The sequence below is a fragment of the Saimiri boliviensis genome, chromosome 11 (genome assembly GCF_048565385.1).
Source record: "Saimiri boliviensis isolate mSaiBol1 chromosome 11, mSaiBol1.pri, whole genome shotgun sequence".
In the NCBI taxonomy this organism is placed as follows: Eukaryota; Metazoa; Chordata; class Mammalia; order Primates; family Cebidae; genus Saimiri; species Saimiri boliviensis.
The window spans coordinates 100,093,757-100,110,956 of NC_133459.1; the positions used below are offsets into that span (position 1 = coordinate 100,093,757).

Here is a 17,200-nt window from a genome sequence, read left to right on the forward strand (position 1 = left end):
ACACTGGAGTCCTTGTCCCCGCCATCATGCACACACTTTCCCCATCCCCTGAAAGTGCCTCTGTGTTCCTGGTCAGAGAGGACACTGAGGAGCAGTGTGTCCCTGAACACAGCTTGGGGCAAAACTAATTTGACAAGGGGACCATGACAACCACTGTATGCTTTCTCTTTTCCTTGCATCTTGGTCAGGACCTGGGGAGAAAGAGCAGGATTCTATGCCTGGCTTCAGGCCACAGCTGCGCAGTCCCTGGCTTCCACTCACAGAACCTGTTCACCTATATACCCCTCTGGGCACCTCCCTCAAGATGGCTGGCCCTTTCCAGGGACATACCAGAAACACTGCTTAAACCCAGCTCCTGTGAGCTCTTTGACCCCGCCCTTGCTGGTTCCCAAGGGGCCTCCACCCACCTTGACCTGGCTCTGGGTTGTCTGCCTTGCCCCTCTTTAAGTCTTCTGGACTCTGAATGTGATGACCCCAGTTTCCTTCAAATGGCCAGGGAAGGGTGGCTCGGCAGCCCATCTGAGGCTGTGTGGGGCTGTTGGTTTACAGGGGAAGGTGTCCTCATCCAAAGAAGAATGAAGTTTTGTTTTCCTGTGACTCCTCTTCTCCCGGCCAGCCTCACCCCAGGCTTCCACTTGAGCCCCTCCTGGTGCTTCTGCTGGAGCCCCACCTGCCTCACCACCTCCTCCTATTGGAGGCTGTAACCTGCAGCTGCAAGGAAATGCTGCTCAGGGTCTGAAGGACAGAGGAACAAGTGCAGGATCTGTCTGTGAGCTCCTGTCATTTCATCCTGTTAGTACTATCTTCCCGGTGTCTAGCCCAGTCCTGCTCAATTAGATCCCACCCACCTTACCCTCCAAGGGGAGGGGCTGAGTGTGCCAAGCTTGGGTTCTTTTCATGCCACTAGGTCTCTGCACATGCTCTTTCCTAAGGAATCCAGTTCCACCGCTGCCAGAACTTATTTTGTAAGTTACTTCTGTGCCTGTTTATTTTCCCCTCTACAGTGCCACACCTCCAGGGTGGCAAATACTCTACCTCTAGTACTGAGCACAAGTTCCCATGTGATCTCCACTCCTCAAAGTGAGCCCTGTGCTGAGCCCATCTCCTGCTTCAGGGAAGACCAGCAATCAAGGCCCCTTAGCTGCCTTCTCGGGCCTATTTTTCACTCTTGCCCTCGGCCCATTCTCCAAAAGAAGGAGAGCTGCCGCCCGTCACTTCCTTTTTTTTTTTTTTTTTGAGATGGAGTTTTGCTCTTGTTACCCAGGCTGGAGTGCAGTGGCGCTATCTCCGCTCACCACAACCTCTGTCTCCTGGGTTCAAGCACTTCTCCTGCCTCAGCCTCCTGAGTACCTGGGATTACAGGCGTGCGCCACCATGCCCAGCTAATTTTTTGTATTTTTAGTAGAGACGGGGTTTCACCATGTTGACCAGGATGGTCTCGATCTCTTGACCTCGTGATCCACCTGCCTTGGCCTCCCAAAGTGCTGGGATTACAGGCGTGAGCCACCGCGCCCGGCCAGTCACTTTCAAGACAGCAGGAAAACTCTAACCCCAGCACCCACTCCAAGCCCTTTGTCCCTGGCTGGTGCTCTGGCTTCTCCACCCTAGCTTCCCAGGCCAATTCTATTTAAAGGCAAGCTGTCTGGTGAGATTTCGTTCTCACCCCTCCCACTCAGCTCCCTGTCTCCATGGTCATGCTCTTATTGGCTACCCAGTACACAGGCCCTTCAGATGATCACAGCCACTTCCCACGCCTACTCAGTCCCAAGTGGGTCCCAATGTCCATTCCAGAGGAAGTCACCTTTACCCTATCCTTCACAGATTTTCCCTTGCTTCCTCGATCCCTTTCCACTTGTCTTCCTGGCCCGGTTCATCTCCTTGTCCTATTTGACAACATCTGGTCCCAGATTTACCCTACCCTCAGAGTTTTTCTAACTTGCCATGCTGGTGGTCCCACTGGGGACATTGAGTCTGCTAGATTCTCTCCTCCCATCATTGTGATTACGAAGGGAGGGTTCGAGCAGGGCAATGGGGAAGGAAGTTGAGAGTTGAGTGTTCAGCGCCTTCCCTGTCTCCGGCTTCTACTATTGGCCACACTCCAGGCATTGTCTTCCTACCAGAGATTGAGCTGCCAGTAAAACAGCAGGAGCACAGTCAATTGTGTAGAAGAGGTAGGAAAGTGAGGGGCGGCGGATGGGTGGATAGGCATTAAAAAAGAAGCAACAGAAGTCCTTCCAAATGGAGTAACAGCACCTGAAATCCCTGCATACCTCGGATACCTGAGCAGAGGTGCCAAAGCTAGTGTCATCACCTAGATCACCTCCATGTCCTAGCCCAGAGCCTCCATTTGCACTCCCACACCATACAACTGGCCTAGGGAGCTGAGTTGCTATCAGAGTGAGCAATGGGCCAGACTGACTTAAGCAGGTGTTAAAATCCCTGCTCTGAAGTTCCAAGCATCTGTTAATTCATATCCCCCAAAATAAAATTCATATCCCAGATAGGCTTTATGCCAGTGATTTCAAGGGTCCAAATAACTCTTGACTGGGCTTCTGACTGGACTTCAGGACCCTGCCAGGAGTATAAGGATCAAATATCTTCTTTAACCTTCTCCATGTACACGTATCCCCTCTCCAAGGAAGACAGGCAGGTCCCAGTGCCTAGTTTCACTATTCCAAGTCCTACTTTCCAAACTGAGAAGGCTGCATGCTTAGAGTTCCCTTGATCCTGGTGTCCGCTTCGAATTTCCCAACCTGTGCAACTGGAGATGTTAGTGATGCTAAGGGCAAGGATGACAGGGGCTACGGAAGTGTGGCCTGTGCTCTTCCTCTCACCCACAAGAGGTCTGAGGATGGGATCCTGGTGGGAATGTTGGCAGCTAACAGATGGGGGTGGATTAAGGAAGAGTCCTCACTAAGCCTTCCCAATACAATATGGTAGATCACTAGGATAGAACAGAGGTGCTGCTGTCTCATGCTGTTCATGAAGTAAGAGTAGAGAGGAAAACTGGGAGGATACCAGCATTCTGCCTGCCCAGTAGGAGCCAGGTCCTCTAAGAGTCCAAGAAGAACAGAATCATGTCAGGTCAAACAGAGAAATACAAAGTGAGAAAATGAAGATTTTTCAATCTTTAACATCTTTGAGGGTCAGATAATTTAATGAGGGTTCCCTTCTTAATGGAACGTTTGTCTGGGAGTCATGAGCCTTAGATGTCATCTTCATTAGAGAAAGAGGGGAAATGAAGTGAGAAATGAAGAAAGGACCATCAGAATTCACAGAAAATAACCCTGACAACTGTGATTTTCATCCTAGATACTTAACTCAACCTGCTAGTTAACTTGGTTTCAAGGTCAGCCATGACATGGCCCCAATGTATTATTCTTCCTATGTACTCCTTCCACATTTCCCAACATCAAATGGAACCAGATAACTTCTTGTTCATTTCTGTTTTCTGCACTTGCCTTTTCCTGAAATCTGCCTATAATATTCTTCCCTACTCTCACCTGTTGAAAATCCCACCCTTTCTTAAAGGCTTACTTCAAACTCCCCTCTCTGGGGAATTTCAACCCAAAACAGAAAGCATCCGTCCCGTCTCATACTACTTTCCTTCTTTGTGACCTTCTCTCTGCCTATATACCATTTCTCTCCTGCAACTATGCCCACTTACACTCCTGAGTCAGGTTTATTTTTATACTAGATTCCACCCATTTTGCTTACTCAGTTTTCCTTCTCAATGGGTCATCCCTATTAGCACAGAAACATCTACTATTTCACCCATCTTGATAGGGTAATCCATGCTTGATGCCTCCAATGCCCCCCCCCCATTTTTCCCTATATCTACTCCAGACACTGTCCCCAACCATTCCACTGACAGTCCATCAGGGTCACCAGCACCCTCCAAGTTTTCCTCTGCTAATTCCTCTCCATCTCTCAACCTCGTGATAGAATTCCTCAGGGACCTCTTTTCTATCTACACTCAACCCTAGTGACCCTGTATAGCTTCATGTTTTAAAATATTAAATGTCCTCTCCAGACTGCTTCTGCTGAATTGGACTCATATCCAACTCATATGCCTACTATAAATCTCTGGAATGCAACACACTTCTTACACATAGCAGGTTCAGAGTGGAACTCCTGCCCATTCTTCATTCTCCTTCCAATCTACTCCCCTCACAATCTTCACTTGATTATTGGCCCAAATCTTGGATTCTTCCTTGTCTTCTATTATATTCTTATGTGTCAGTAAATGCTGCTGGCTCCACTTGCAAAATACACCTATAGCCACTCCACTGCTACCACTATGGTCCAGATCACCGTTCCTCCCATGATTCCACCTTCTATCTGGTATCACGCTTCATGTTTGCTCCCATACGGGCTATTCTCAGCTCAACAGAGCACTCCTAATGGCATACTATGGTTGAGGGGTCTGATCACATTATATCCTTGACTGAAATCCTTTTCATGGACTCAACACAGGGTAGATGCTGTGGGAAATTTCCCCTTACCCAATCCCATTGCCTTTCTTTTACTACTGTTCTCCCCCTTGCTCACTCTGCTCCACCCATACTGAGCTCCTTGCTAGTTTTCAACACACCAGGCACATGTCCACCTCATGGCATTGGCACAGACCCTTTCCCCGAGGAATAAAAAATCCTTCTTTCCCCCAGGCAGCTGCATGGGCTGCTCACTTCAAACACTTACTCAAATACCAACTTCAATGAGATATAAACCTTTAACCCGCTACCACCACATTCCCTCTGCCTGGCACTCTTGCCCCTGTCCACCACTTAACTCACTGTGTAATGGCACAACAGTTGTCTTTTTTCATTTTCTTTTTTTTTTTTTTTTTTTTTTTTTTGAGATGGAGTTTCACTCTTGTTACCCAGGTTGGAGTGCAATGGCGCGATCTCGGCTCACCGCAACCTCCGCCTCCTGGGTTCAGGCAATTCTCCTGCCTCAACCTCCTGAGTAGCTGGGATTACAGGCACACGCCACCATGCCCAGCTAATTTTTTGTATTTTTTTAGTAGAGACGGGGTTTCACCATGTTGACCAGGATGGTCTCGATCTCTTGACCTCGTGATCCACCCGCCTCGGCCTCCCAAAGTGCTGGGATTATAGGCTTGAGCCACCGTGCCCGGCGTCTTTTTTCATTTTCTAAAGATAAAAACTCCACGATGAAAGGGATCTGAATCGGGTTGCTACTATTCATTGTCGTATCCCCAGCAAGCAGATCAGCACTTGCCATGCAGCAGAAGTGCGACAAATGCTCGTTGGTAGGCCCAGAAGGATCGATCATGTCCTGTTCTGATTTGCATGCCCTACAACGTTTAGCACAAAAATCTGAACATAGTTAAGCTTTTAAAAAATTCATTGAAAACAGCTCAAAATAAGAGTCACACCACTGTTTAAAATGGGAAGGTTTATTAAGGTTTTTCCTCAAGACGAACAGCCAATCTCTTGCTTCTTGAGAGAAGCAATTAGGGGGAAATGTATGTCACACCTTGGGCCCAGAACCACAGGAGGCCGCTTCTCAACAAGCCCAAAGAACTTACATCGCCCAATTCCCGTTTAAAGCTCATTAATGTCTATAAAACAGAATCCATGTTGCCTTCCCAGAAAACAGAACTATGAACTTAGTCAGAGCCTCCAGCTGTTCTCAACAAGAATATTTAAGCAAGACAGGGCAGTAAACGGACTGCACAGTCAACAAACCCAAGATGAAACTGCAGTAAAATCCATGATCAAAGTCATGTCTCAACTACATTTTCAAGAATAACTTACAGTTTTTACATTTTGGGAAACATAAATACTAAAAGCTGGGTGGTTAGACTGCCTCAAAGTTCACATTCATTTCCCTCTTGGCAAGATGAGCTCTTTCCAGACCCTGGACAAGAATCCAAACCACTCTGCCCTTTTAAGCCTGGAGCTGATTCAAGGGGGGATATTTTAACACATATTTAGCACCTTAAATAAGTACAAAACCCAAATTTTTAAAAAGGTTATTTTACAAATTATTTTCCTCCTCCAAATACCTGACAATTTCTTTACACTTTGGTTTCAACAGACATACAATTTATAAGAGTGTATTTTATGTTTTCTAACATTCTGCTGTGATTGTTTACAAAGGAAAATATCACGGTATTCCTTATTTCTCTTTCTGTCCCTCAGTCTCTAAGACAAAACTGAGCCACATAAACTGACATACATGCATATTTACGAGGATAATGTGGCGAAATATTTTAAACTGGCCATGTCTAGGAAACGTAGAATGTCTTATTACTATTCTTCAATGGAGAAAAATGCTCCAAGCCTGTTTTAATAAAGTTGGTAATAAAGGTCAGTATTTTTTCTGAGTATTAACTTCTCCAAGCACATTATAAACTCAAAGTAGATAGTTTCAGTGAGGAGTAAATGGTGGCCATTTATGACGGCAAATTAAGGTGCCAAACATGGATTAGTTCAAAGTTGTAGGGAGAAGAAAGTAACACACCAACAGCCGTATTTCACCAAAAGTTCTTAAGAGAATTACCTGTGTAGCCACAGTTCAGAAAACTACAGTGTTATTCATACCTTTGATGAATTGTAGTATCTTCCCTGCCCCATTAAACTGTAAACTCTTGAGAGAGCATCTCTATGCCTCTTTGTGAACCACACAGTGTTTATGGATTAGGACTTAAATAGCTACTTCAATGCTGATCAAAGTATTAACCAGGCCGGGCGTGGTGGCTCATGCCTGTAATCCTAACACTTTGGGAGGCTGAGGTGGGTGAATCATGAGGTCAGGAGCTCGAGACCAGCCTGGCCAACACGTTAAAACCCCATCTCTACTAAATACAAAAAAATAGCTGGGCGTGGTGGCAGATGCCTGTAATCCCGATTACTCGGAAGGCTAAGGTAGGAGAATCATTTGAACCTGGGAGGCAGAAGTTGCCGTGAGCTAAGATTGCTCCATTGTACTCCAGCCTCAGCGACTGGGGAGAGACTCCCTCTCAAAAAAACAAATAAATAAATAAAATAAAAATTAATTGATGTTGAAGCTCCCCCTGGTGGAGGGTAAGATTACAGCAGGATTTTTTACTGTTAATTTCTAAAAGCAGACTCTTGGGGGTATTACCACCAAGCCATTGAAGCAAACTATGAACTATGGCATCAAGCCTCCTTAAATTCTATGTCACTCATATAACCAAAGTCATTATATTTTAAACAGCCACACATACTTAAATGAAGTTTCTAGACATTTGTCATTTGACATTCATACAATATCCTGGAAACTTTTTTATTTTTCAGCTATAAAAATACATTTATTTTCAGGTACCTTTCCTTTTGGAACCAAGACTAAGGAGCCCACATCAGGACAATATAAAAACACACCTATCTCACTTTCTAACAGGGTACCTTTTCATCTTGTTCAGCAACCATAGGTATTCTTGCACATCTGACTTCAGCTGGTCCTGCCCTGCATACCACTGTGTGCTAGAAAGTTCCACCTTTAGCTCAAGTGGACTGTTTAAGATGTGACAAAGGAATCTGTAACTGTCATGTTTCTCCACCACATTCTAAAACAGAAGACACTGAGTTTATGCTACTAGTCAAGCAGACTGAGACTTGGAGTTGGTCTTATTAAATGACTTCTATTTAATCTGGCAAGTAACTACACAATAGATGGGACAAGATAGTATTTAGAAAGTTTTACTGGTTGATGAGAAGTTTGTCTATGATTTTAAGTTCAAAGAAACGTTTGAGGGGTGTTTTAAAGCAGAATGACTTTAGAGGAACTTAAAATAAAAGATGCCGCTCTGACCTTACAACTGGCCCTAATGCTTCATTAAAATGTACCATATAGTTCTGGCCCCTCAATCCCAGACATATGCATCATTGGATCACTAGAAGGATAGCGTTAGATAACTAAGTTTATTAGACACTAAAAATAATAGTAATTTCCAGTTTTTCAAAACAATACTTTAACACGTTCTCAGGTTGGTCAGAGCTTAACATTTAAAACCTGATTTTAAAATTTCAATTCAGTAAATGACAGGCTGACCACATGCCTGGAAAATCTCAGCAAGGCATGAACACTTCTTCATACCTAGTTGCAAAGAGACAGTATCTAGGGATCCCTGAGCAATGACTTACGACTTTCTAGGACTGGTCACCTCCTTAGTATTTGGGCACAAGGCACAGGGTTTCCTAAGCTTGCTTCTTTCCTTTTCCAGAACTTAACTGGCTAACGAGCTTTTGTTCTACCTCTCTTTATAGAGATCACATAAGTATATCACCCTGGGTCCATGTCTTCTTAAGCCCTATCTTTCATAAAGAGGAAAATAATCGGGAAGAAAAAGAAAAGCACCACTATATAGGAAGCTAAAAATTTAACTTGGCAATCTCTTCCACATTACTACTACCATACTATTTCATAAATAGTTGAAGCAAAAGTAACACATTCCTTATGTGTTTTAACTTTCTCTCAAATTCTTCAGTCTATTATAAAGCAAGTTTGAAATTTTTCACATAACACTTCATCAGTGGACTCACACCCAACAAGTTAACAATGGCAAAAGGATTCCCTTGAAATTTCAAGCTGTGGAAGATCTGAAATAGTAAAAGTTAAACCCTGATACAGTATTAAACTTATTTTTTACATATAAAAATAATATACAGTGGGATTTTTATTCAGTAAGATACAATCTTTAAGATCAAGAGAGAATATACAAAACTATTCTATGCTGTCTGATGTATTTTACTGTATAGTAGGAATAAATATACCCAGAACAGAAAGTGCAAGGTCTGTTCCTAGGGAAATCACCAGTTACTTAGTTTAAAGCCAGTGTTCTGCAGATACTCAGCAGAAAGGAGCTACTGTCGCATGTAAAACAATGTGGTCATTATAAAATAAAGGCCTTAAATCTATAAACAATAACAAAAACACACAAACCAAATGAAAATGTACTAAAATTTAATCATCCATAAAAGCTGTAATTTAATCTGACAGTAAAACACAAGAAGCAATATTAGAGTTGGTTTAGTATATTATATATTTTAGCTTTGAAAGCCATAGAAATCAGTTATCCCAGGTTTTTTCCTATAAAAGACCCATTTTTCCAAAGCGTTATGCACAAACAATTTTAATTAGAATATGACAGATGATATTCCATAATTTTTTAAATATAAAATGAAGTCAATGACTCAAAAAAGTTATCTGCTGCAATGAGTTTGAGGGGACATTTCATATTACCATTACAGATATAAAGTATAATGGTTCAACTTTTTAGTGCTTGATAGGGAGGATCATGATAAAAAGGTCAATATGAAATCATTTGATTATAGTAGCAATATCTAACATTTGAAATGCATCCATGCTCTTTTGTATAATCATATTAGAGTCAAGTATATTTTCACATCTGTTATAACTGCTATTGCAAAGGAGAAATACTATTGTCTTATTTTCCAAGAGATATACACAGAGCAATTTTTTTCTCCAGGGAACTTGTGCAAACCAATATAAGATCTAAATTCTTCACATAATATATAAAACAGGAGAAGCCTCTTCAGATTTATTTTTTGAAGTCTGGAATGCTGGCACTTTCCAATTAGGCAACAGTTCTTCATTCCTGTAATCTAAAACATTGGATACAGATATACACATATGTATGGTTAATTCTTGATGTCAGAAGATGGTACTAAACAAGCAGGTATCCAATAAAGTAACAAAATAATGAGTTTAGCTGATCAGAACTTGAGAACTAAATTATGCTAAACAGTTACAGGAACAGTGCTATTTTAAATTCCCTTTAAAAATGTTTTTAAAAATCAAAAATAGAAGACTGAGTTCACGAGAGGAATCTATAACTGATCAACTTTAGTTATCCTCAGTTATATTTAGTTATACTCAATTATATTTAGTGTTTCCCATTACATCTGACAATCCTGTCTGTACAGAGGAAAACAATGCTATTTTTATTCTATCTCATTACCATCTTATTTTTACTTTCCTTTTATTACTAAAGAAAAGAACACCTGCCTTCCATAAACTTTTCCATAAGACATTCTTTATTCAAGCATTTTATGATTCTGTATTAGAATTACCATTTCTAATACAGATTAAGGCAAGAGATGATACAGAGAGAGCTAATCCCCATATGCAAGGGCAGAAGAATCAAAGTTAGTCTTACTGCCAACAGAGAAAGAATCAGGTTAAAGGAAGAATCCTGGTAATGATTTTCTCTGATGTCTTTAAAACTGGGACATATAAAAAAGAGATTAATATGATTCAATTCAATTTTGCCTAAAGCTATGGACTAGATAAGCTGCCCTCAGGGTTCATATACTCTTAGTAAAAAGGTTTATAATTTGTATTTAAATCTGCCCTGTATTTCAGTACTTTCACAAGTACAGGAACAACATGGCGCTTCGAGTCTATGATTACAGTGAAACGTACTGCAGAGCAGTCTGATCGCTGTCATCTATTATTTGGTATTATCAAACATCTGCAGAGATCCTGGATAACTTACTAAGTAAACGTTATTACACATCAGAGTCTAAGAATTTATGCAAGCAGGATAAAAGTCTTACTCCAGATTTAGGTCAAGATTTATCTTCTCTAAGGTAAAACTCACAAGGCACTGTCACATTGTTGGGTTGTACATAAATGAATTTTTAAAATTGTAATAGGCCAGGAGATAGCACCTTTTCCTTTAAGCATAAGCTAAAAGAGTATTTTGTGAGAACTAAAAATTAAGCTAGGGCCAGCCATAATAATGAGCTGTCAATGAGCCAGTCAACTATAAAAGAGTTAAATAACATAGTATTTAAGAACTGGACCTGGAGCCTTCATTTTCTTTATCTCTGCACCCTTGCCTAAACAAACACATACACCAGTAATCTTAATAAACACTTTCAGGAAACTGATGATTTAAAGTTATTGAATCAAGGCCAGGCACGGTGGCTCACGCCTGTAATCCTAACACTTTGGGAGGCCGAGGTGGGTGGATCAGATCACCCTAAGGTCAGGAGTTTGAGACCAGCCTGGCCAATGTGGTGAAACCTCATCCCTACTAAAAATACAAAAATTAGCCGGGCATGGTGGTGTGCATCTGAAGTCCCAGCTACTTGGGAGGCTGAAGCAGGAGAATCGCTTGAACTCAGGGAGGCAGAGATTGCAGTGAGCAGAGATTGCACCACTGCACTCCAGCCTGGGTGACAGAGCAAGATTCCATCTCAAAAAAGAAAAAAAGTTATTGAATTAAGATTTCATTAAAAGCCTAAAGCAAACATTTAGCCAGATGCTGTCTTTCCTAAATCTGACTACCAGAGATAATCCCCATGTCCCTTTCTCCTTTCTGTGTATTTTCCTCTACGTACCTTCATTTTAAAAGGGAGCTACAATTACTCAGGTGTTTCCCTTAAGAGAGAGATTCATATCTCTAAGGAAGCACATATTAGTTAATTTGGAGGTCTTAAGGGATAATCTACCAAATGAACTCAAGAGATTTACGAGAGTTAGTATAACCAACTCTCCAGTGGTACCAGTTTACGCTGACTAGAGACCAAGTTTAGTAATAATGATGCAATTAGCATCAAATCACATAATAAATCCACTCCATGAAAATACCCTTTTATGGTATTATTTATAGAATTGATGAAGTAGAAATGTTCAGGGGATTTAAATACATAATTAAAGAAAAACAGTCCCCACAGACTTGATAGTCAGCTTACATGCTGTCATAAATTTCTTTTCAATGGGGTCACTTAGTGGAAACTAAAATAGTAACTAGTAGAAAAGTCAACTAATACTTAGAAGCCTAAATAGAAATCTTTATTTGAAAGAAGTTGATCCATACCCGAGAGGAAAATGACTATCAAAATTACACTGATATACCACCACACATTCCCTGGACGGGTCAAGTTAAAAAGACTGACACCACCAATTTTGCGGAGGATGTGGAACTCAAAAGCCACTGGAGAGAGTGTAAACTGGTACAATCACTTTGAAAAACGTTTTAGCAGTAACTATTAAAGCTGTCCATACGTAAGCATATGATCTGGTCATTCCGTTCCTAGATATATACCCAACAGAAATGCATGCACATGTGCACAAAGTCATATAGGAATGTGCACAGAATTATTCATACTAATTTCCCCAAAGAAAGAACTTAACACCAACAGCAGAATACATAAACATACTGCCAGTACTCTCAGGTAATAAAAATGAACTACTGCTACATTTAATATAAATAATTCCCAAAAACATATTTTTGAGTACAAGAAGCTAGACACAGAAAAATATACTATGTTTTTGTTTATGCAAAGTTCAAAAAAAGGCAAACCTAATCCATGGAGTTAGAAATCAGGGCAGAGTTTTAATGTAACTTGAGGAAGAGTGACTCCTGTTGTTATACATGGGTGTGTTCACTTTGGGGTAATTCACCAAATGTACACTTACGTCTTTTTGTTTCAGAGCAACTACTGGTTCACTTCAATTCAGCATGAATTTGGGAGTCATCTAAGAAAGTGGTCTATTCATTCAACCACTATTTTTTAATACCCAACTCATTATCAGGCACTGGGGACACAGTGGCAAGACAAACAGACATGGTCCTTGCTGTCAGAAAGCTTAGCTCAAGGGGAGAGGTCGAGTTATCCAACAGTTAACCTACAAGTTATAAATCACATTTACAAGTTACAGAAACTTAGAAATATCATAATAGATGAAATGGGAAGTGGCTAAAGTCTGGAAAAAAACAAAATAAAAGGATGAGAAAGGTACTTGTTCTGCTTTTAGTATCTTACCTGGCTCAGAGCTGCTGCTGACTATGGGCTTAGAGCAGCAGACATGATTTCTTTTTAGGCTTCTTCTTTTCCACTGGTGTTTTTCTATTTATCTGTCTGACCAGGTCATAAAATATCTAAAAACAAGAAAAAAAGTACTTAACCAACTTTTAAGGCCTTTTTCCACAAAACAATTCTGGTAAGAATTATTCTGCTCTTAGATCTGCATTCTGCTTCTTTCTTTTAAAGTCAGGTTTCTTAGACGGTTCTGTTGACTTTCACTCAGGGTAAAGCAGGACTTACCTATTTATAATGAAGGAAACACCCTTACTCCTAGGTATCCAACATCAAATCAAGAGTAAGAACTGGTAGCGAAAAATAGTAAAAACTTCAAACCTACAGAAAAGTTGCAAAAATAGTACCAACAACTTTGGCATATTCTTCCCAGATTCACCAATTAGTAACATTTTGCCACTTTTACTTTACACACACACACACACACATGCACACACTTATTTTCTGAATCATCTGAGAGTAGATCTTAACTATTAAGTCCTTTAATAAGTATTTCCTAAGATCAAAGATATTCACTTACATAAATATATTACAGTTATTGCACTTAAGACATTTAAGAATTGACACATTATTCTGCATAACTACAAAGCAAATTCCAATTTTGTCAACTGCCCCAATAATGTACTTCCCCCTCCAAGGACAGGATCCATCCAGGATTACACACTGCATTTTATTTCCTCTCACTTTAGTTTTTTAAAATCTGGAACAGTTCTTTGGCCTTTGTCTTTCAGGACATTGTCATTTCTGAAAAATAAACTCTAGTAACTTCCCTCAATTCAGGTTTAGCTGACGTTTTCTCATGATTAGATTCAGGTTATACATTTTTGTCTAAAATAGGACAAAAGAGATACTGTCTCCCTTTCAAGCTATCACATGCAGAGGCACATGATTTTTGTTTGCTTTTTTAAAAAAATATTAATTTTGGTTAAAGTAAAGAGTAGAAAAAGTCTGCTAATCCTTGATTTGAAATGACAAATATTTGTGGTTTTTAGTTTGTTTGTTTTATTTTGAGACACAGTCTTGTTCTGTCAGCCAGGCTGAAGTGCAGTGGTGCAATCTCAGCTCACTGCAACCTCCACTTCCCAGGCTCAAGTAATACTCCCACCTCAGCCTCCCAAATAGCTGGGAACTACAGGTGTGCACCACCACACCCAGCTAATTTTTGTATTTTTCATAGAGACAGTTTCTCAATGTTGCCCAGGCTGGTCTCAAACATCTAAGGTCAAGTGATCTGCCTGCCTCAGCCTCTCAAAGTGCTAGGATTACAGGTTTGAGCCACTGCGCCTAAATGTTTGTTAATAAATCTTGTGGATTCATTTTTGGATGAAAAGTGCAAAGTATCAAAGATAAAAATACAATGCTACTTATTTTAGAAAAGCAGATAATTTTAATTCAGATGCCAAATATTAAAACAAGAAACAGATAACCTTTGCTATGAAATACAACACTTACTAATGATTTGGAATTAAAAACAAGTTATCACAGAAGTCCCTTACTGTTACTAATCTGGAATAAATAGTTCTTTGCAGAATTATATTAAAAAATGGATGACTTTAAGGAGCATTACAGGGATGACTAGTAAAATCTGAATATATAACAAACATATATAATACATAACAAACTGTGTCACCAATTTTTATGATTCTAGTAACCGTTGCTGTGGTTGTGTCAGACAATGTCTGATCTGAGGATACACATACATCAAAACATTTCGGAGTAAAGAAGTGTGATTTCTGTACGCAAGTGGCAAAATTTTAGTAATGGGTGAATCTGATGAAGGGTAAACAAAAATTCTTTCTACTGTTCTTACAACTTTTGAGTAAATTTTAAGAGTAAAATATTTTTAAATTATTGATCTACATTTAAGATAGATGATAAACAATTATATTTCTTTAAAATGATAATTACCTATTTACTTTTTTAAATGTTCCAGATTACAAGACTAAATTAAACTGCTAAAAAGAAAAAAAAAAAAAAAAACCTGAATGAGTTATCCAAAGCTACAAAAGTGACTCATTTAAATTCTTTTCTTTCTGCTCCATTCTTCCCACTCCCATCCTCTTCAAATCATTTAACCCTCTGTTATCTCATTTCTAAAGAAAGTCTGAAAACAGAATTTACAAACAAAATTGCAGTTTTACAACTCCGAAGTCCAAGTTGTTTCAAAACTCTGAAAGCTTCAAGAACTCAGTGTGCTTAAGCCGCAAATGGGCTTTCATTGGTTCCCTACACTCAGTGTATAAGCTATAATACAAAAAAAAAAAAGTAAACTAAAACAGTAAGTTCATCAAAATTACATGTAGTTTCTATTTCAGTTTCTTCATACTAGCCAGTTTCTGGCTCCTGGTACTATACAGAAAGGTAACTAATTTTTGTAGTATTATTCTAAATTATTTCTTTGGAAAACATTGCCTACCTCACAGCAGCAGATGGTTCAGTGATGAGGGCAAGTTCGAACTATAATATTTGGTTAGAAATGCTGAAAGGCCCCAGCCTAGGTTCTTCCTCATCTCTCTGAACTATAGAAAAATCTAAAGGGAACACAGAATAGAGTTTCTCAATCCCTCTCCCGTTCCTAAATTGGGATGTCTTGATTCCAATTACTATTCCAGCCTCAGCAAAGAACAATTAAATCTTGATTAAGACTACTGTGATTCTGGTATAGCCATACATTACTTTCAGAACATTGCAAAGTGGTGTGAATAAGAGTTTTTAAAAACGTGTATATATATATATATATATATATCCTTGTATGTTTTCAAATTTAAGGCCAAGAGGTGAATCTTTGAAAGTATCATTCTATACTTCAGGCATTCGAAAATCACAAAAAAATTTACAAGGCAAAAGCTGTGTGAGCAACTATTAACTATCAAAGGCATCTTTTAGCTGGATTATCAGATTATAAAGAGAAAAATATTTTTAAAAACTCAAATTATCTGGTCCATTCTCCCCACTCTCAAGAACTAAGCATAAAGTTTGTATGTTTTCCAAAAAGTAAAGATTCTTGAGATGGCTAATGCATTTCATTTCATGGTTTTTCTATGTTTGTTTTTATAAACCCTCGTTTATAAACGGTCTGCTTTAACAAGACTGCTATGAAAAAGTATCTCTGCTGACTGGAAGAAGTTTAATAACATGTAGATTCTCACAAACAAATAGTATACTGTCCTCTGGATCCCGAAGGGAGAAGTCCTATGCACTGGATCGAGGCCCAACTCAGCCCCACCGCAGCCTGGTGAACTTGGTTGTTGGGTCTCCAGAGGTAAGGACAAGGACAGCAAGAAGCCACATTTCTTAACAGCAATTATCTTACAGATAGTGACCTCATATCACCATTCTGCTAGCAAAACAGATTCACTAATTCTAACACATTCTTTATCAAAATACTTTTTTTTCTTTAATTATTGTTGAAAGACTTGTTCCCCCAGTAGGGTGCAAACTTCTTTACGGCAGGAATAGTGTCTGTCTGGGTGACTGTTACCTGGGGGCCGGACACAGTGCCAGACACATAATAGCTAGTATTTGCTGAATAAATAAAATGTATAAATTTCTTGTTTTTATATACTTGTTAAAAATGGTTTCACATATTCACATAAAAAAAGCAAGCAATGGCATTCTTGATTATCTGTAAAATACAGAAGTTGAAGCAAGCTTAATTTTTTTACCTGCCAGGTGTTTAAAGTAACTCGGTCATTTAAAAAAGTCAGATAATCGTCTATAAGCATAATATCAGTCAAGAAAAAGGGATCAGCAGAACCACACGCCAGAGGGAACAGCAAGCAAAAACAGAGGACTCATAACTTAACCCACTCTCACGCTCACCTATGTAGTTAGGTGATCTGAATTCTGACTGATTACGAGTAACGCTATAAATGGCAAGCAAAACAGGGGCAGGAAAGAAGCCTACTCTGTTTTGTTTTTATTTTTTAAAAAGTCTTACGGTAAAGTAAACAAAAGCAAGGGAACTTTTTAAGGTTGACTGGTGGAGACAGTTGGAAACTGTACTAAATTTTTAGGAGCCCAGTAAACTAGTAAACTACTGGCCTTTTACATCCAGGCATGCAGCTTATTATGCGAAGTATTCTCGTCCACAGGTTTGTTTTCAAGATAGCGGAGTGCTTAACTCAGTGACCCCACACCCACACTCCCTAAAAAAGCCTTGTGCACCTGCTGTATCAGGCCTAACAGTCTAAGTGAATTCCAGGTACATGTCCATACTCACACAGATTACCCACTTTGAATCATACCCCAAAGGTGGGGAACACTCATAACACAATTCTGTGATACCCATGAAGGTAGTCACATCCTCTGTGTGACTACCTCCACATATTATTTTCCAGCTTGACTTCACGACCTAT

At 39.7% G+C, this 17,200-nt stretch overlaps 1 protein-coding gene across 5 annotated transcripts in view; it reads right to left on the reverse strand.

Annotated features, from left to right (window-relative positions):
• Positions 1 to 7,166: 7,166 nt before the first annotated feature.
• The window catches only part of RAP1A (RAP1A, member of RAS oncogene family), an 87,630-nt gene continuing 77,596 nt past the window's right edge, over positions 7,167 to 17,200 (reverse strand). For all 5 annotated transcript variants that reach the window (XM_074381256.1, XM_003933461.4, XM_074381253.1 and 2 more), the window contains 2 exons: positions 12,789 to 12,904; positions 7,167 to 9,617 (listed from right to left, as the gene is read on the reverse strand). In XM_074381256.1, the coding sequence (XP_074237357.1) occupies positions 12,818 to 12,904 (87 nt within the window). In that variant the 3' untranslated portion in view covers positions 7,167 to 9,617; positions 12,789 to 12,817. The remainder of the gene's footprint in view (positions 9,618 to 12,788; positions 12,905 to 17,200) is intronic.